Consider the following 19,465-nt stretch of genomic DNA (forward strand, 5'->3'; position numbering starts at 1 on the left):
TGGCCTGATAGATTTTTTAACTAAACGTAAAAAATCAAGATATAAAGTTGGGGTGCTAAAAACAAATTAAAAGACGATCAATCAAAACGATCGATAAGCTTTGTCGCTGAATTTGCTTGTTATTACTAGATTGAATTCAAGTGAAAGCTTAATTAATTCCTAGCCAAGTAGTGCAGCCTTCCTTGACAATAAGTTTATGAGCTTGTGAGCTACTTAAAACCTGCACTTGGCAATGACGAGACCAGTTTATTTTCTGTACATCGGCAACATCGCCAATCAGAAGAAAAATAAATAATTTATATTGTTTATTCATCTTCTTCCGTATCACTGCTTGTTTCATCTAACACTTCGGGCGGCAAATCAATGTCATCTACACAATTAACACCAAAAAAATGTTAAATCAATGAATTTAATTTAGTAAGGTTTATGATACCTCTGTTGCGATTCCTTTCTTCCTCCAACAACTTCATATGTTGTTGCTGAACTTGAACAACTTCTGTGCTATCACTGCAAGCAGCATATTTATCCAGAAGCTCTTGGTTGAGTTCTATAAATGTCTTTCCCCATTTAAATTTAGCAAGATAATTTTTTGCCAAATCCTGATAGCCTGTATTGAAATGCCATTTCTCTCAAATATTTATATTAATAAGAGAAGGAAAAAAGATTTGAAACCTGTGATATAAAATAAAGCTGCAAATGCTTCTACACATGACAGTTTACATGGCTTTCCATAATTTACTGGATTTGCAGCAACTAAATAAGGTAACAATCTTGGATTTGCTGATTTCATCTTATGAAATGGTGTTTCATTGATTTTGGCCCAGGAACAGTCAACTACTGCTGCACCATGCTCACTAATGATAGGGTAGTCAGAGGGAGAAACACACTAAATGAAAGAAATTACAATAAACATTCTAATTTGCGCATAAACTAAAATACCTTCTCCCCCATGGGGGAACAAACAAGACCATTAAACCTCTGACCAAGACGCAGTATTTTGACCATTCCTAAACGTGAAAGCTTCCTTCCGGAACATCTCTTTGGGTCACACTAGAAATATGTTTAAATTAATTAACTAGACTTAAATACATTATATAAAAGATAGTCACCTGCTCTACATCCCACATAGCTACAGGGAATTGGGCTTGTTCATCACCACTTGACGACGATCCATCGTCAGTTCCTAAACAAACCCAAGGTAAACGTTACGATTGTCTGATATGATAAAGTTAAAAGTTTTTCCATACCACTTTCACTTCCTTCGTCGCTCTCACGGACATGCAATCGTTCTAAACCTACGGAAACTCCATCAGACTGCTCAGACCATTCCGTTTTCCTGCCACGTACCGATTTCACAGAGTTTTCCCCTTTTTTCACACCTCTGCCTTTATGATTACTGTTTGCTTTATCTCGGGGTTTACCCATGACTTTGTTTGGTTTCAATTGTAAACTGAAAAAGAAATATCAAAATTGTTTTGATACACTAGCACCATGCAAGGTTGCCACTACCGTACAAAAATATTCTGTGGTGCGTGGCTGAAAATATATTAAAAGATTAAAACTTTTTTCTTTGTCTGGATTGGATGAACTTGGTGAGCTTGACAACCAAAGCGGTTCTTGTGTTACTTTTTACGTAGTAGTAGTAAGACCGCTCTTGTAACAGACAGCTTTTGCAATAAACGATGCCTTTTGCATACCCGTGACTATCTTATTACCGGAAGATACTGGCACGACCGTAAAAGAAAAGCTGGTTTAAAAACAAACAAAAAAAAAAAAAAAGAACACATTTTACGTCTGTCGCTCCAGTAACTTTTCGGTAGTAAACTGGCCATGGGTAACCCGGGGGCCGGGGTGCATGGGCATGTGCTTATGCTGCTTAACTGCTTATTCGCTTTTCTTGGGCTTATTCGAATTTTAAAAAATACTAGACATAGAAACAAATAGACCTAGTTTTTAAAATCAAACAAATTGAAACCAGCGTAAAAATCAGTAGACTACAAAGCATGTGTATTTAAAGCAACAATTATTCTCATGCAACAGCCTTATTGCCACAAAGACTAGCGCGTTTAAAAACCGTTTTTATAGAAGGTCAATTTAAATCCATGGTACAATTCCGTGGAGAAAGATGGGCGCAGGCTGAATTCAGTAAGTTAGAAGACCGGGATTCTATCTCGTGGAATGTAGGTTAGGTCATCATCCAAGGTAAGAAGAGTCTTGGAAAGAAAAGTATTATGCAGTATGTGTTCAGGGAAAATTGTAGTTTATCTTATATCAAAATCTGATTGTTACCATGAAAGAGAAAAACATGCTGGCAGCCGATAAGAAATGCCAAATGTCATGAGAATCGTAGAAATTGAGAATCGTACACTCCTGATTTAAAACTCGCGATTCAGCAGCACGTTTCTGGGCAGCAAAACATTCAATGATGTGAAAACTATTGGTTCACGCAAAAGCAACGACAAAAAGCAGTGAAATTACCCTCCATGTCCATGCCTTGTTGATGAAAAAATACATTGCAGCGCCCCCCGAAACTGAGGCAAAGCAAATGTAAAATACCGCCTGACACAGAATTTTTTCACCATGACGCAATTTCATGATAATGTAGAAAGAAGTGTACAACATCAGATTGGTGATGAAAATTGTCAACATGTACGAAGCGAAATCTTTTGGACGTTCCGTCAATCCATAAATCGATAACCCCACGTTAGCCAAATTTCCTATAAGCAATAGGAACATGCGATCGGCGTATATTGGTCGAAACCACTATCGATCAAAAATGGAATTAGTTGCGTTTAAAACAATAAAAAATTCAACAGAAAGTCTTACATTTGATAGTCCTGTTTGAAAATCGATCCAAAGGACCATGTAAATTCGTTTGAAAATACCAAAGTCTGCAAAAGGAAAAAAAACAATTATTTTATAATTGAAGTCTTTTAGCGGAAGAGGCACCTTTACATACTGAATTTCCATCTCCCCATGTAATATACTTGAGCAGATAACACTACGCAAACCAGTAGATGAATCACTGAGAAAATAATTCGGAATGCCAAAGTTTTTTCAAACACTGAGACGACACCGAGAACCACGACAAAAGCCAGGACGGAAAAAGCTGCATGAGCTTCAGCGTTGATGTCTGGATGTCGAGTTTGGTAGATCTTCAACATACACAGCATGCTTATTATGTACATGAATGTGGTGTCTATAAAATAAAATAAATTAAATTATCAGCTGCCTGTGACATTGCATTAGGAAGATGAGTGGATGTATTACCAAATTGGTAATTGGCATGTGTCGGACAGATGTGGTAACACGCACTTAGTACGCCTTCAACCTTTTTAAAATGCAATATCAGGTAAATTGACAGTTGAACACAGACGGGCAGTGTCACACAGATTTGTCAAATATGAAATTGATGCCACTATTCACTACACGAGAAAGAAATCAATAGGCTACCATTAATGCTGTTCCCATGGCATAAAAAAGGCCGTAGTGTTGAGGGATTCCGTAAAACTGCGAGATAAAACGCGATGTACAACGGGAGAACTGATTTGATATCCAAAAGCAATATTCACATTTTCTAGTAGATCGTGATTTGCTTGTGGTTGCCGCCTGCGAACATCTCGGCGAGCCGTATTTATAATGAAAAGAAAGCCTAGTAGGACGTAGCCAATATTCGAGTAGACATGGTTAAAATCAGTCAAATCTCCCAAAGGATGAGAGCAGAGGAAGTTGAAATAGCAAAGGTCTTGATCACCCGTATCGTTTACGATCTGAATTTAAAAAGGGTAAAAGAAATTTAATAGGCTAGGAAAATGGGAGTAGCCTACTTTTTGGTAAATGATGACAAGTTGCAAAACTGGAAGAGCATAAAATATCGACACCTGTTCATGAAATACCAAACACATAAAGACTCATTCTCGTATGGCTGAAATTTAAGAAACTCACAATTAACAAGTTCCACATGTAACGTTGAGATTTTTGGCCGTGGAACCGTGACCCTTTGTGAGATAGGTCAGCCAAGAAAAGAAAGGTTTTAGTCCATACAACATTTTTGTCACTGTACGCATCGGGCATAAGATCAATATCGGTAATGTCCTGTGACGAAGATGAGCGTGAAAGATTTTCCGATTCCGAATTTCTTATCGTGGCAGCCCGACCGATAAGTGCTATGATGAGTGAGATTAACAATTGGAATTTATAAAAATACGAAAACCAATTGGAATTTATAAAAATACGAAAACCAATTGGAATTTATAAAAATACGAAAACCAATTGGAATTTATAAAAATACGAAAACCAGTTCGAATTTGATCTGGGAATCCGCGAAATGCTTACGAGTTGAGATGGATCCATAATCAGAAGGCCTATTTTGTGCTTCAAGTAAAATTGGTTCTAACACATCGGGGGCAGTGCTTAAGAAGACAGGACATGAAAAGAGAGAAAAGGATTACAATACACAATTAGTTAGTTTCTTAAAAACACCATAAAAATGAATTACTTTCCGCGTCTGAAGCAAAAGGCGACAAAGGCCCCAACATAAAAGAGAGCGAATATTCCTAGGACTCCCATAACGGCGGCCATGAAATCCCTGTAGCTTACCTGGCATTCAACGGAAAATAAACGGAAAGTCTTTTGTATATTATTCATTATTAATATAGATATATTTTACCTTTTCATGAATGACAAAGTGAACCGTTTTCTGTCTCAAAGACGGTGGGCTGTTCCGTTCGCCAGTACATTCATAGTCGTCAGCTTTAGCGACAAAGACAAGGAAAAAGCCGAAAGGAAATCTTTCGCGCTGGACAGAATATGAACATTAGTTTTCTTCATCCTATTTTAAATTTTATCGTTATGAAGTCGTATTTGGAACATATAACTTACGCTTATGGTCATTCCAGTTTTACTCATCACTGTTTGCCAAATTCCACCGTACTTTAGATCACGATCCATGTCGAACACGGGACACTTAATTAAAAAAATAGGGTACGTTTGTCTCTTAGCTAGACTATTGATCGATGAGCGAGAAAATTGGAATACCGATAGGTTTTGGACCGAGACAGACATACAGTAGTTATCATCTGACATAACCGTAAGTAGTACATTCTCGATATCTTCCGGAAATCGAAATCGGTAATATTTTGGCTCAGAGGCCGTCAACGCGACTGTGTGGTTTTCGTTCAGTCTGGAAACAAAAATAATTTGGTGTGATAGTTTTCACTGGTTAAGGTCATCGCCATTTTCGTAAAGAACACAAAGACCTACCCAACAACGAAGTCTGCGATAGGAGAAACAGAAGCAACAAAGCTCAAGTTTTCAGTATCTGACGTGGACACATCAAGGAAAAATTCGTGTTCTACACTTACATTACGATCTAACGGCTCGGTGCAGAGCTGACGACTCACGCTGCTGTACTCTTGCCTAAAGAAAGATATATTGTTAATTCTTGAACAAAAACATCAGACCAGTACCGCGCTGTATGACCTACCATCCATTTGAGGTTTCAAGCAGAAGTGGGAGTTGCCAGGAAAGAACTGCTTTCTGTTGCCTAACAACTACGAGAATAGGGTCTTCTCTGGAAGCTAGTTGGCTAAAAATTTGAACAGACAAGGCTTGGTTTTCTAAAAGCTGAAAGTGTGTCAATGAGAATTCTTAGTGAATACAACATTTTTTTAATGAAAGATTTCTCATACATACATTTTTTTTGTATGAATATTGGAAAATGTATTCGTACGTGGAGTTTATAGTCAAACTGTATTTTTGGTTGACTTTTGCATCTATCACCTCTGTACGAACCTTTTGCTTATACCTCGAGACTAAGTTCGAGTTATAACTTAAGTCTTTCCCGACAACAGAACGACTATTTCCTTGTTTGCAATAAAGGCAGTTTACTATATAATGTCATTTTTACTATGAATAAGTATTTTAAGAAATAACCTACGTTTGAAGACGTATCTCGCCTTGGCAAGACTGTCAATATGAAGCGCAGCCAAGTATGTGACTAACAAAATAGTAATTAAAGCTATTATCGACAATAGTTTAATTTTTGTAGCGTTGTCCATGTTTTAATTCTTTAAAACACTAAGCAATACTCGATGAACGGTGGGGACCACAGAAGCGGTCACGCCTGTGTCTTCACGGCTGCTCAACACAAACTCCAGCCAAAACGGTCACTTTTCCGGAACACGGCACGAGTTCCATATGGAATATTTACAAGTTACCTTGGGCTTTTTCAGGGCCGGAGGGTAAGTTGTGTTAGTCTATGTTTGCCGTGATCATTTCTTCGGGATTTGCGCCTGAAGGTCAACTCACGTTTTTTTTTTGCCAGTCGACCCTTTTCATCTTTATGCCCGCCAAACCGCTCGCTGTCTCTGTTCCCGTCGACCAGCTAGTCTTTCTGCCCGCTGTCTTTGCATGTCGCCCGGTTGTCTGTACTCGCCAAACCTTCCTCTGTATCTGACCGTCACCCATTTCGTTAGTCTGTGCGTCACTCGCTCGTTATATTTGCCCGTTGACCGCCCGATCGGCCGCAATTGGCTGTAATCGGGTAAGCCGATCTGATCTCCCCGAAAATTTTCGATCTGGTACGATCTATTTTGGTTCTTTTGAAAGAGATCGGTTCAGTCCGCTTTTTTCGGTGCGAAATCGCACGATCTGCTGTCAGTTTGAAAAATGGTGGCTTAGAGACTATCAATGAAGTCAACACTGATAGGTATGCATTTAACACTTTCATCAAATTTGAATCCTTTTAATGTATAAGTTTAATTGTACCATTTTACAAGATTGCAAAGGGTAGACCTTGTTTGACTAGTAAAAGCGGCTCAGTCTACCTATCTTGAAAAGTATTCTACTTGGATCGCGTCAATTTGACTGTTTTTGGTGACGACCCGTGATTTACCCGGGAAGAGCAAACCGGGGCCGAACCCTTCTCGTTCACAAATAAATAACTTGTGCTAGATGCGTATTAGACGAGTTAGTACTATTCCGCCAGGAATATCCCGTATTTTTTTTTAAACAGCGTACACAACCATGACAACACATAAAAAACAAAAATATCCTACTCGTAGAAAACAGCAGTTAATCTCGTAAATTTTTTATTTTTTCTTCATTTGCTTCTTTCAACATATTATTAAATATTTTTATTATAAAAAGTGGACTTCGCTACCAAGGAGGACATCGTGCACGTTTCACGATGCATCTTAAATTATCAAGATTTTATTTATGGTCCTGTATGAACCGAAACAAGAAAAAAGGCGTTTCACAAGGGTAATACACCTAAACACCAAAATAAACAACGGCTTAGCTGCATAGGCAACATATATGAAATCTTACCTTTTTTTTCAAGGAAAAAGCAGCTCTATTATGATTAATATATATAAAATGGTGTTTGATGGGACTTGCCTTGTATTGTTCTCTTTCAGCGAGACGGAGAGGACGAACCAACTACATTCATATAGACGCCCAGTCACTTAACTTATGGTACACTATAGTGTGAGATTGGTAAGACAGCAAAAGAAAAAGAGAACCGACCATCAGTGATTAAACGTACTTACGTGATTGATATTTCCGTTATGAGGTATAACGATTCGGATAGTCCGATCAATCAAGAATGAAGGAAAAAATTTTTAAAAAATGTCTACACTCACTTAGATGGCGCCTGCAAAGACCACGCATACTCGGGGAGAGAAACGAGATGAAAGATTTGGAAAAAAAAGTAATTCAAATTTTAATGAGAAAAAAAAAAATTAAAAAAATTATTGTTAGTCATGATCACGAGGGAGAATTAAAGAACGACAGTGAAGTTCATTTTTTTTTTCTACGAGGAATTTCAAAAGTTTGAATAGTCCAGTTTCAAATTCCCTACCGGAAGCGCGGAGGCATCATCGGAAAACCAAGAGGGGCACCATATGGAGCGAATCCTCCAGGCATGCCTTTAACAAATTTTTAAATTGATGATTACCTTATGGTACAAAAGTTCTATCTAAAAAACCAAACAAAAAAAACCAAACAAACAATAACAAGATAATAATAAAATTAAATACCAGGATGCATGTGCGGTGCTCGGAGAAGTCCCATAGGACCCATTCCCATTTGCATGTGAGGTGGGAGGGCCATGTGTGCCATAGGCATGGGGATCATCATTCCGGCGGGCAGATGGCTCATCGGCAAACCCATTTGTCCACTGCTAACAGTACTCACAGGGCCGACCGTGGTATTCTGCGGGCTTGCAACGGACATCTGAGGCATGCTTGTCGGTACTGAGTTTCTTTGATAGCGAGGTAACCGTGCCCGCAATTCTTCCTAATGTAACAATTAAGTATTAACTTTGCGGTATAAAAACATGACCTTTTAAACACTTGCCAATGAGAGATCCTCTTCTGGATGCATAATTTTGCTGGAACCAGCTTGAGTGGCAATGACACCTGACTTTTTTGGAACAGTTGATTCACCAACAATAGTAGCTCCAGCACCACCAGAACTGATAATGACAACAATCATAAAAATAACCGACTATGTAGAACATTTCCAAACACTCATATTTAAATATGCATGATTTTGGTAAAATTTACCTGTATGCAGCAAATGCTGGTTTGGAGGCACTATTGCTGGAGGAAGGACTACTGGAGGATGCAAAAAGGGGCTTTGATGGTGTTTGAGGAGAAGAAGCCGCCCCACCAGGGAGAGGCATTTGTGGCACGGATCCCATCATTGGTATTGACAAATGTCCTAAGTAAGGGTTCATGGGACCCATTCCCATGAATGGAGATGCAAGCATTGGGGTTATTGGCATTGATCCAAGTGATGGAATGCTTGGACCAGTTGATTCTTGACCTGCAGGTTGAGCAGTTTTCACTCTTTTTGCTGAAGATCCTCCCTCTTCATCACTACTGTCTGCCCCTGCAGCAGTTGTTATCCTGCCGGCTGTAAAATTACCTTAACATGTTATCCAACATGACAAAAACATGATGTAAATAGGAGCTTAGTTCAACCTTGTTTCTGGGCTTCATGGTCTCTAATATCAGATTCTGGGATTCCTTCCATGCCATAAATTTCAATTTCAATATTTCCCCTGTTTGGAAGGGAATTGGGTACTCTATCCAATGTTTCCTTGTGTACCTAAAATTGCAACAAACATTATTGGGCACCTTCAATAACACGCAAAATAAACCGATTTTCTCTACCTGCATGCAATGTATAGATAGCCCAGGTCCAGTGTATAGTTTTTTGTGGCATATATGACACTTAAAATGTTTGGCTTTCTGATGTTGTAGTAGGATTTTCTCATCATCGAAGTCTCGGTTACAGTACCAGCACCAAGGTTTTGATGGCTTTTTCTTCTTCCTTCCCATTTTAGACAAAGATCACTAACTCAAAAAGATTGGATAAAACTCTTTTTACTACTTGAATATGAACCCTTGTGAAAATTGAGACTTAATGGCCGCCTGCTTACAGCACTAACATTTCATCTCACACAATAGCCAGAGTATTCTCTCGAGGTCAATACCTAAACACACTGGTTCGTCTACCACATCCACTTCTTCATGGCCTTGCTAATACTCGTGGTAGTCGTAACTCGTAGGACACAACACACAAGCAGAGTCACAGAAACCGGTTTCTATAACTACAGCTTGGCCCTGGTTTGCTAACACCTGGGAAGCCTATGGTTTCCATCAAAAATAGCCAATTTGTGGCGATCCGGTACAAATCCACTTCCCAAGCTAGTGGGTTGGGGCGGTTTTTCTAGGTAAACCATATCTACTCAACGCCATTAAAAACATGGAGACTATCAACAAACATTTTAAACATGAACAAAATTTTATAATAATAATATTGTGAAGTAAAAAATTAAGGTAAATGAGTAGAAAGTAGTGTAAACTGGGTATTGGAACCGGGCCTTGTGGTTTCCTTGCCCATTTCAAATATGGATAGCGGCTGGATAGGCCAAAAAACAGACGAACCCACAGCAAAAAAAAAAAAAAGAAGATCCTTCTGATCTGATTGTATCAACCCATTCGGGTCGAGCCCTAGTAGCGTCAACGACACAGCATAGCCAACCCCATTTTGTCACCTTTTCAGTACGGAATGTAATCTATTCCACAGCATTTATTAAAATTAGTAGTTCAAATAGAGTAGAATATAAAAATTATAACTACTTCACACAGGACATTCTATTTGGGGAATTTTTATTTTCATTTCTGGAATAGATAAGACAACGAGCAGCGGACTTCAATAAATCAAAGATCAAAGATAGTCTCGTCTTCTTCACTTTCGTCTCTTTGATACTTGAAAATGGATAACTTAGACTTGGCAGTAGAATCTTCTTTAATAGTAGAAGATATTACAGGAGATCCTATAATCGAGGGAATTTCTTCCCATGACTCGTTTCTCTGATTTATATTGTAATTCAACATTTCAAAAGCATCATGCGTATTTACTTCAATCCTGTTTTTCATCGTTTGCGTGGTCCTCGAATGATGGCTACTGTCTTCTTCGGTGTTACATGCCTTGTAACTTTCAAAGCATCCTTCTTCTGAAGCAGACGACGAAGGAATATCTTCCGCCGAAAATTTAATTCTTTTAGATCGCGATTGCTTATCATTGGGTGGTTTCCTTTTAACACCACTTTCGTTTTGCTCATCTTCAGAGAAGCAGGTTTTATTGTGATTTTGTTTCTGAATATTCGCTAAAATTGCTTGGGTTTGCGCTATATGGGTGCCATTACTAGCCGAATTTTTCTCAAACGGAAAAGGATGACTTGTATAGTTGTCGGTTGGCAAAGCAGCAGATTCATTCAAACATTTCTTTTCTGAATTTAGCAAATCTTCTAATCCCAACCGTTTCAGCACTAGTTCAACTAGAAATATGAAAATACAGAAAAATGACCGAATCGAAGACATAAACAATTACCTTGATGTTCATATTCTAGCATTGCATCGACTGGAAATGACGAGTGAAGGCAGTTGTCCGCTGATATAAGTGCAGCAGATTGCATTGAGCTTTCCATTAAAGTAACAACAACGACGGCATCCATTACGTTAACTTCTTCGCGGAACATCAGCCTATTCATCATAAGGCTTAGTTGGTTTTTCCTGAAGCACATTAAAAACGGACATACCTTGCATGGCCCTGAGCTAACCTGAATTAAAATAAAAGAATTTTAAGACAACAGGAAAAGTATACTTATTTTTCCCACATGCTACTACAAATTTTAGTGATTCTTGCCTGATCATGCTCTCTAGCATCCTCACTGTCGTGCGGGCTGCATTTCGATCATCCGCCTGCCGTTGAGCATAGTAGTATTTCGATAAGACTCGGTTAGCATCTGGAGTAAGCATTGGCCTGAGGTTTTTAATAAGGCCAAAATATGACTTCATCATTTCAAAAGACCAAAGAGCCGTATCGCCACTTGTGGTATCATTCCCGTTAAGTATATGGCGGGCAACAATTTGATCCCAAGCATAGTCTTTACTGTCTATAAGGACTAGAATGAGGTCAAATCGAGAAAGCAGAGGACTTGCCAGACCGGCATTTACGCTCAAATTAAGGCTGGTGTCGTAATGACCCCCTTTTGCATTTGTCGCAGCTATAATAGAGCAACGCGTGTTAAGCTTGCATACCATTCCAGCCTACAAGAACAATATGACAACATTAAACGATCTCAGGCATAAGCCGAATTTAAAATATTTTTACTTTGGCAACACTGATGGTTTGTTGTTCCATAGCTTCGTGTATCGAAGCTCGATCTCTTTCTTGTATGGAACTGAACTCGTCAATGCAGCACACGCCTCCATCTGCTAAAACAAGTGCTCCCGCTTCTAAATGCCACAACCCGGAATCCTACATAGTCATCCCACGTGGCAGTCTTAAATATGTAAGATAACTAACTTGATTTGTTGATGATACCTTAGCCGCAGACACCGTAAGACCGGCACTCGTTGTTCCAATCCCTGTTGTGAGTACTGATCGTGGACTTAGCTTGCAGATATATTTCAGTATCTGGGATTTTCCGGCTCCTAAACATAAAGCAGAGCGCTTCAGCGAAGTCTACGAAACCTAAATTGACAACTTGTACAATACCAGGGTCTCCAACAAGAAGTAAATGAGATTCTCCCCTAGCTTTGGTTCCCGAATCGTCTTTCCTTGTAACTCCGCCAGCAAGAACGATAGCAGCTTTAAAAGAAAAATAAATAAATGAATAAAGGAATTTTTGAATTTCGATCACGATTGTTTTTCTAGGCAGCTAAGAGCCTAGATTTCATCGATTTAAAGAAATGAGGTCTACCTGCTAGTTTGACGATGTAAAGGCCGTAAATCTGTGTAAATGGAACAATTTGCCTAGATTGTTAAAAATTACATTTTCTTCTGATATCTCACTTGAGGGGAAAACGACGATAAAATTATATTTCGGCCAACTAGAGGGCACGCGGCGTATTTCAACCAAAACAGTTTAAAGCCGTCGTTCAGCTCTTCGTTAACAGCGCTATTCAAAACCTTTGCTTCATTTATGACTTCTATAAAGTTTCCTCTGAGGACAAGTTCTAAAACTGCCCGCTGATCCCGGACAAATGGTTGCCAACGACGCCTCACCAAACCGCTGAATTAGTATTTTATGTTTTAACTTGAAAGGCAAAATTCGGTTTTCTAACTTCTACGCCTACCAAACTATTATGTCATCTCCTGGTTTGCACCGGTCAACCAAATCATCTTCTAAGGTAACCCAGAGTGACGTAGGAACTGTCCCAACCGCAAGTTTGTGAACTGGTTCTTGCAATTTGATCTCCTGGTAATCTTTTCGATATGTCGGTGTTGACTTCTCCAAAGGTTGATATGCAGTAGACTTGCATTTTGTAGAATTAGGGCATTGTGGTGGAGTTTTGATTATGTAATATTGATCATAGTCAGCCTTCACTAGAAATTCATGCCCACACTTTTTGCATTTGAATTCTTTCTGATATTCTAGAACCCTTTGCTGTGTTGTTCTTATGACTGTGCCTTGAATACAAAGAAATTTTCCATCATCCTTTAGTTTGGGCATTGTTGATCTGTGCACTTCTGGGCAGTGAGGTAGACCTGTGACACGAAAATGAATGTTTTCTTTTGGAATCAGCTCCATTTGTTTTTCTACTGCCAAGGATTTATGCAATATCTTTGCTGCTTTAATTAAGGCAACATCAAACAAAGGAAGATATTTTGATGAGTTGGACAAAATTGCTTCACATAGCTTGGGATATGTCTCTAGAAGTAGCACAAAACTGGAAAAATAACTCAAAATGTTAAATTACAAAATCAACTCAGCCTTAACTACAAATACACTTACTGTACTACAACGGAATAATGTAACTCTGCATCTTCAGCTTCTAATATTGAAATCAAGTCCTGACGATGCTGATTCAACACGTATTCGATCACAAGTTCTTCAGTTTCCAACAGGTTGTATACAAAGCGCAGAAGAGTTAATAGATACGAAAAATGTAAAAATATCAGTATAAAGATACCAGATAAATTAGACCGTGAAGGAACCCTTGAATCAGTCAGATTCATCATTGATGACAACAATTCCTTTTTGATCTTTAGTTTTTATATACCAATCTAAATCAGCTCTTCAGCTGGTAATGGTAATGGTAATGGTAATTTTAGGTGCACTGCTGCCACATTAGGGCAGCAACTGGTCTTCGATTAAATGAAGACCTTCCGCACCGACTGTTTTTGTTTCCTGGGTTTGATTTCTGCTTTGATGGTGGTGTTTTTCTATTCTATACTGTACAGTGCCGGTCCAGTTATAGAACCGCCTAGCTATGCATAGCCCACTGGATGTAATAGCTAAAGCCTGGAGCTTCCCTATCTTGCCCGTTCAATCGTTTTGACGCACTCCCTACCTCCTTTTTTCCAACTTGGAATGGACTTCAGCGCGTTCTACTGGTGTCGAAGAACAACATTTTTCAAAATATAAACATGCCGTTTTTACAAATACTTCGCTATATATATAACAATTGTGTTTTACGTTAATTTTCAAATTTTTTCTTTGTTGTATGAATAAAAATGCAATGTAATTATTTTTTGAAATTTTCGTTTATTTAATGTAAATATTGTATAAAATGGTGCTAACACTGAAAAGAAAAGCAAGAATCAGATAGGGTCTGAACCTAATACCTATTCTCATTTGATGCACTTGTCAGACGCGTTAACCACTCAGCTATGCTATACCTGAAATATATAATATAACTAATAAGATAACTCTACTACTAATAAGAATAATAATTAGTCTTTTTGGATTGAAAATTTTTTATTCTTGATAATACAGGGTCTTTTCGTAACTTGACGTTTAGCAATAATAAACACAAGATAAAATTGATGCTTAATAATTTTTGTTTACTTACATCCTTGTTATTCAATTAAACAGGAGAAGACTTGCAATGAAAAATATTCCAAACCCGTAACTTTTGTCTTCAATTTCAACACTTTCAAAAAGTAAAAAGAACTCTAACATCAAAACGCTAAAACGACAACTAACTGTTTTGTTTGTTTTTTGTTTTGTTAACGATTGTTCAATGAAGTTCCAAGAATCTTTGGTGGTGGTGCTAGTGTCCATTCGAGAATAAGCTCCTCCCATCGCCGGAGGGGTGAGTCACTTTTACAGTTCTAGACTTCAGGCTTGAACTATTACATTCAGTGGGCTATGAGCTATGGAACCGGCTCGGTTATCGAACCGATTTTTCTTTGCCGTGTTTCATCGCCACCGTTGGCCGTATTATGAACTATATCGATTTTCTATGGCGGGAATGAATGGGTTTTGCCTTTTAAAACATGCAAAAATATATTACTGTAATGGGTTTTATCTTTTTAGGCAATGTTGTACATCGGTTCAATGACCCAACTAATAATAATAGGCGTTAAAGTTATTCATACCAAATACAATAATAATAGGCGGTAAAGTTATTCATACCAAATACAATAGAATACAGCTTCCACTATTCATTCTTATCTTCTAGCACCTTGTTCCATTCAAGTCCTTCTAATTTAGTAACTCTTATTTCTTTTTCCTTCTGGTATGACAACAGTTCTTCTAGTTCATCAAACCACTTCCTCTGTGGATGGTCCCCCACCAATAAAGATACACTAGTATCTCACCATTCATAGCCATAGACTATATTACACATATATTAAAAATCTTTTTAAGTTAGTCATAGCAGCGGTTCGAACACGGGACTCTAGATCCATAGCGAACAGCATTACCACTCTGCTATGTGCCCTTACATTCTAAGACCGTCAAAGTTTGAGGGATGAAAGAACCGACGATAGGTGGCACTAAGATTGGGTGCTTGGTTATAGAACCATTCAGTTATAGAACCGCGCACAGGCCGGTTCTATAACTGGACCGGCACTGTATTGGTATTGGTAGTATCAGAGTCATAGAACCCTGGTTGGTCCAGGCTGAGAGGAATCCCTATACCGCGTTTCGTTGGTCTGAATGTCTGAAATTTCGACGTTTTTGGGGCGGGGCACAGTGGTGGAAACTAAAATCAGAGTCATCTATCGAGAGAAACTGAATTATTCAACGGCCATTTCAGTGTTTCTATTCGAGCTTCAATTTTTCTGGTATCGTCTGCTCTGTTCGTTTCCTTTATCACTGTTGTGATTGGCTGTTGAAGTTTTCAAACGTATTTCCTGATTGGTGCACTTATCACACACCCGCTGGAGGCTCTGACTGCTATTTCCGAAATTTAGCACAAAGACAGAGGATTCCCCCCCCTGTCGTGAACGAACCAGGGTTCTATGACTCTGGTAGTATTTAGGTGCACGAGTGCGACCATATATGCCGCAGTCTTGGCCTTCTAGTATGAGGCGAAGCTTTAGATGACAGTAATGTGTTGCAAGTTGCTATTATGTATTCATTCAATTTCAGAATATAATAATTACAACCAAAATAAATGTTATATTACAGAAATCATTCGAGTACTAAAAAAATAACATGAAATTTTTGAATTTGCCGCCGTCAATGCGACGTTGCCACTATTCATAAAGGAATTTGACAGGGGGAAAACCGTTACACACCTGCGTCTGGTCGGTATTGGGAACCCGATTTTTTCGTCTGGTCTGAGCGGTTTAGGTATAACTTTTCACGCTCTTTTTTTTAGTGAAAATCTTATCCCTCTTGAAATTTTGCCCAACTTGGGCATTTCCCGCCGACTTCGGGAGTCGGTACCGCCCAGGGGAACCCTCTGCGGCACGGCAGACTTGCATTTCTGCCGATAAAATACCTTAACTTAAATATTTTTGGCGGTCTGCCTTTTGTTAAAAAAATTACCCCTAACCGTCGCATTCTCTCGGTCTATTAAGCATGGTCTCGGCCATTTTCTAGTTGTGTCCCCTGTGTTTGCATAAGTTAGCGTGCGTTTGTGGTGATTTCCTTGTTTGGGTGGTGTTTGTGTTTGTCTATTTTTGTTTTGGTTGGTGGCCTTGGGCTAGAGGTTTGTTTTGGTGTCTTTACTTGTTGTTTCGTTTGCTAGGTATCCTTGTTATATGGATTGGCGGTACGGCGTTGGTGTTTCGTCGAATGTCGCCCCACATATGTTCAGGTTTTTTTTTTTTTTTTTTCTTCTTCTTCTTCTTCTTCTTCTTCTTCTATCTTCGTTTCTTTTGTTTGCAGTTTCCGGAGCTGTTGCTGTGCCTTTGTTGTTCCCCTGGTCAGGGACTGGGATTGGAAATTCATGATAGTCAGACGCATCTGGTTGTTACATCTGCATACTATCGCTGCCAACCTCCATGGTAATTATTTTTGCTTTATATAATATTTACGAGGTTTGTTTGGTTTAGAAATTTGGCTAGAGTGTCCCTTATCTTGCATTGTACTGTTGTATCTAGTGCCATGTTGAGGCCGAGTAGTGAGTCAACATTGAGGTCGATGTTGTGGGTTGCCAGTAGCTGGTGGATTTTTTGGCGATGGTTTTCTGTGTACGGGCAGTCGATTAGTATGTGTTCGACGTTTTCGATCGCCTCGCAATCTTCCCGACAGCTTGGATCAGCGTCTTTGTCCACCCTGTGATTGAAAGAATTCAGGTAGTTGTGCCCTGTTCTTAGCCTGTGAAGGCATACTGTTATGGCTCTCTCCTTGTGGTGGAACCACTTGGTCAGCCCTGTCCTGGACATAGTCTGAATGCAGGCTTTCCGGCATGTCTTGAGATAGAGGAGGTGGTCTTTCCTCCATTCTGCCTTTGCTATTGAGATTTTTTCAGATGGGGAGAGCTTATGGTTAGCTTTTGCTCCAGATGGTTTTGTGCACTCGGTTTGCGCCAGCCTGTCCGCCACTTCGTTGCCTTGGATGCCCACGTGACTCGGTATCCAGGTTAGCGATGTTTGTGTCCCGCTGGATTTGAGGCTGGATATCGTTTCCCTAATCTGGTGTAATGTCTCGTTGTTTCCTGGTGTGGTGGACCCAATTGCTTTTACCACCGAACTAGAGTCGCAGAACACCCTCACCTCTGGTGGGTTTTCGTCAAGTTTGTATGTGTAGTCAAGGGCTTTGTGTACGGCTATCAGCTCCGCTGAGTAGATGCTTGCTTGACTGTCCATGGTCCACGATTGGGAGACATTTCTCGTTGGAATGTACATTGCGCATGTGGTCGTTTTAGAGGTTTGCGATTTTGCCCCGTCCGTGTATATGCACAACGTTGTTGTTGGTATTTGCTGGTGTAGTGTTCTGAATCTCTCTACTACTGCACCAGGATTAGCTTTTGCTTTGTTCTTTGTAGTTGGGAACCACAGTGTCTTGCAGATCATTGGTCTGCAAGGTGGGGGGTAGTTGTAGCTTGTGAATGGTGGTGGTGTGTTCTCGAACGTGGATAACCCCAGCCGCTGGATGTACCGCATTTCGTTTATCAGCCCCGGGGTGCTTCTAGTCGGGTATTCCATTTGGTCGTCGAATAGTTCCTTCGCCGTATTGTACATCGCGGGGTTGCGGGGTCTGGTGCTCAGATTGATCAAATATTTTCTGGTTAGCCACTTTCTTCTGGTAGCGAGAGGTGCAGTGTCTGATTCTGCTTAGAGTATCTCTTTGGGTGTTGAAATTTTGGAGCCCAGTATGATCCTGATTATGGCCCGGTGGACTATATCAAGTTTTTTTAGGTTGGTTTTACTGGTGTTGCCATAGGCTATGAGACCGTAGTCTATTATGCTTTGGACTAGGCTCTTGAAGAGTAAGATGAGTGTTGGTGTGGAGGGTCCCGCTTTGGTGTTCGTTAGCACCTTAAGCAAGTTCTTGACTCTCATGCATTTGGTGATTACTTGTTCTATCTGTTCTTACCACAGCAGTTTGTAGTCGAATGTGACTCCTAGGAATTTTGCCGATTTTTTTGGTTGGATCCTATGGCCATTCAGAAAGAGTAGTGGGTCATCCCCTGGTTTATAGGCGCGCGTGAATGTTATCATTCCTGATTTGTCGGGTGCAAATTTGAATTTCCATTTCCTTCCCCATTTATAGGCCTCGTCGATAGCTGGTTGTAATGTTGTTTCGGCGTCGATCGGTTTTTCTGTCTTCGTGTATATCATGATGTCATCTGTGAATAGCATCGTTTTAATATTGGGCCGATGGTTGGGGAAGTCCGACAGCATTATATTATATAGGATCGGGCTTAACGCTGCTCCCTGGGGGACTCCATTCTCCACTTCCTTTGCTGTTGAGAGTTGGTTGCCGATCCTTACGCTCATAGTTCGGCCCGTAAGGAAGTTTTTTGTCCAGGTGAGTATGTGCCCTGTGATTCCCAACTCGGCCATTTTGTATAGTAGGCCCTGTGTCCATACCGAGTCTTACCTTTGAGATGTCCAAGTAGACGGCCACAGTGGAGCAATTTTTGCTGAAGCTCGATTTGTTGGCCGATTTTAGTCTTATAATGTGGTCCATAGTGCTGCACCCACGTCTGAAGCCTGCTTGATCAATGTTTATTTTGGATTTGGTTTCTAGAAACCAGTGTAGTCGATTTGCGATCAGCCTTTCCATGGCTTTGCTTAGGCAGGAAGTGAGCGCTACCGGTCTGTACGAGTTGGGATCCTCTTCCGTCTTGCCTGGTTTCAGGAGGGGAATTATTATCGATTCCTTCCATATGGATGGGATGAACGCGTTCTTGAATGATACATTCATTAGGTGCTGGAGTGATTTTCTGTTTGCGGATGACAGGTTCCTAAGCATCTGATTGTTTACCAGGTCCTTTCCGACTGCATTGCTTTTTGATTTTGGTAAGCACTTTTCTATCTCCTCTATTGTTATTTGGTCGTTGAGTGTGTTTTGTGTGTCTAGCCGGGATTGCCTACATATTGTCTCTTGATATGCGGTGTTGTTTGGGATGCCAGTCGGATGAGCGGAGCTGAAATAGTTTACGAATACCTCGGCTTTTTCGCTGGGGTCGTTGGTGGCCATACCATTGTTGTTGATTGGTCGGCCATCTGGTGTAGGATCTGTTCCTTTGCCTGTCAT

General features: G+C 39.9%; 4 protein-coding genes and 1 long non-coding RNA gene across 7 annotated transcripts; 1 reads left to right on the plus strand and 4 right to left on the minus strand.

The window, feature by feature from the left end:
* Positions 1–226: 226 nt before the first annotated feature.
* Positions 227–1,505, minus strand: LOC116916056 (18S rRNA aminocarboxypropyltransferase). Its single transcript, XM_032921237.2, has 6 exons — positions 1,248–1,505; positions 1,110–1,183; positions 940–1,050; positions 673–886; positions 434–607; positions 227–370 (listed from the first exon to the last, which is right to left on the minus strand). Exons 1-6 carry the CDS (start codon positions 1,423–1,425, stop codon positions 306–308), a joined length of 816 nt encoding a protein of 271 aa, XP_032777128.2. The 5' UTR covers positions 1,426–1,505; the 3' UTR covers positions 227–305.
* A 485-nt stretch (positions 1,506–1,990) lies between these two features.
* LOC116916045 (SID1 transmembrane family member 1) lies at positions 1,991–9,520 on the minus strand. 2 transcript variants are annotated; one of them, XM_045169892.1, is made up of 22 exons: positions 9,180–9,520; positions 8,988–9,114; positions 8,568–8,919; positions 8,355–8,476; positions 8,197–8,294; positions 5,486–5,625; positions 5,263–5,418; positions 5,038–5,182; positions 4,882–4,965; positions 4,670–4,798; positions 4,499–4,599; positions 4,336–4,412; positions 3,946–4,166; positions 3,828–3,881; positions 3,573–3,770; positions 3,454–3,510; positions 3,271–3,331; positions 2,960–3,199; positions 2,827–2,891; positions 2,479–2,763; positions 2,290–2,403; positions 1,991–2,213 (listed from the first exon to the last, which is right to left on the minus strand). In XM_045169892.1, exons 1-22 carry the CDS (start codon positions 9,345–9,347, stop codon positions 2,151–2,153), a joined length of 3,057 nt encoding a protein of 1,018 aa, XP_045025827.1. In that variant the 5' UTR covers positions 9,348–9,520; the 3' UTR covers positions 1,991–2,150. The 2 variants fall into 2 exon arrangements, with proteins under 2 accessions (XP_045025827.1, XP_045025828.1); XM_045169893.1 differs by lacking the exons at positions 8,197–8,294; positions 8,355–8,476; positions 8,568–8,919; positions 8,988–9,114; positions 9,180–9,520 and adding exons at positions 5,695–5,864; positions 5,939–6,166.
* On the plus strand, positions 6,396–7,793 carry LOC116916059. The gene is made up of 2 exons (XR_004390406.2): positions 6,396–6,709; positions 6,780–7,793. It is a non-coding gene; the product is annotated as an uncharacterized LOC116916059 (long non-coding RNA).
* Positions 9,521–10,164: 644 nt separating the features above from the next.
* LOC116916046 (DNA helicase MCM9) lies at positions 10,165–13,761 on the minus strand. 2 transcript variants are annotated; one of them, XM_032921228.2, is made up of 12 exons: positions 13,494–13,761; positions 13,316–13,412; positions 12,657–13,250; positions 12,373–12,592; positions 12,281–12,311; positions 12,076–12,168; positions 11,902–12,011; positions 11,689–11,835; positions 11,221–11,624; positions 11,114–11,134; positions 10,906–11,057; positions 10,165–10,843 (listed from the first exon to the last, which is right to left on the minus strand). In XM_032921228.2, the coding sequence occupies exons 1-12, from the start codon at positions 13,540–13,542 to the stop codon at positions 10,233–10,235; spliced, it is 2,529 nt and encodes an 842-aa protein (XP_032777119.1). In that variant the 5' UTR covers positions 13,543–13,761; the 3' UTR covers positions 10,165–10,232. The 2 variants fall into 2 exon arrangements, with proteins under 2 accessions (XP_032777119.1, XP_032777118.1); XM_032921227.2 differs by having other exon boundaries at positions 10,165–10,852.
* Positions 13,762–16,779: 3,018 nt separating this feature from the next.
* Positions 16,780–18,288, minus strand: LOC123469924. The gene has a single exon (XM_045169263.1). It carries the CDS (start codon positions 17,941–17,943, stop codon positions 16,780–16,782), a length of 1,164 nt encoding a protein of 387 aa, XP_045025198.1. The 5' UTR covers positions 17,944–18,288.
* Between the last annotated feature and the right edge of the window lie 1,177 nt (positions 18,289–19,465).

The sequence above is a fragment of the Daphnia magna genome, linkage group LG2, assembly GCF_020631705.1.
Source record: "Daphnia magna isolate NIES linkage group LG2, ASM2063170v1.1, whole genome shotgun sequence".
Lineage (NCBI taxonomy): Eukaryota > Metazoa > Arthropoda > Branchiopoda > Diplostraca > Daphniidae > Daphnia > Daphnia magna.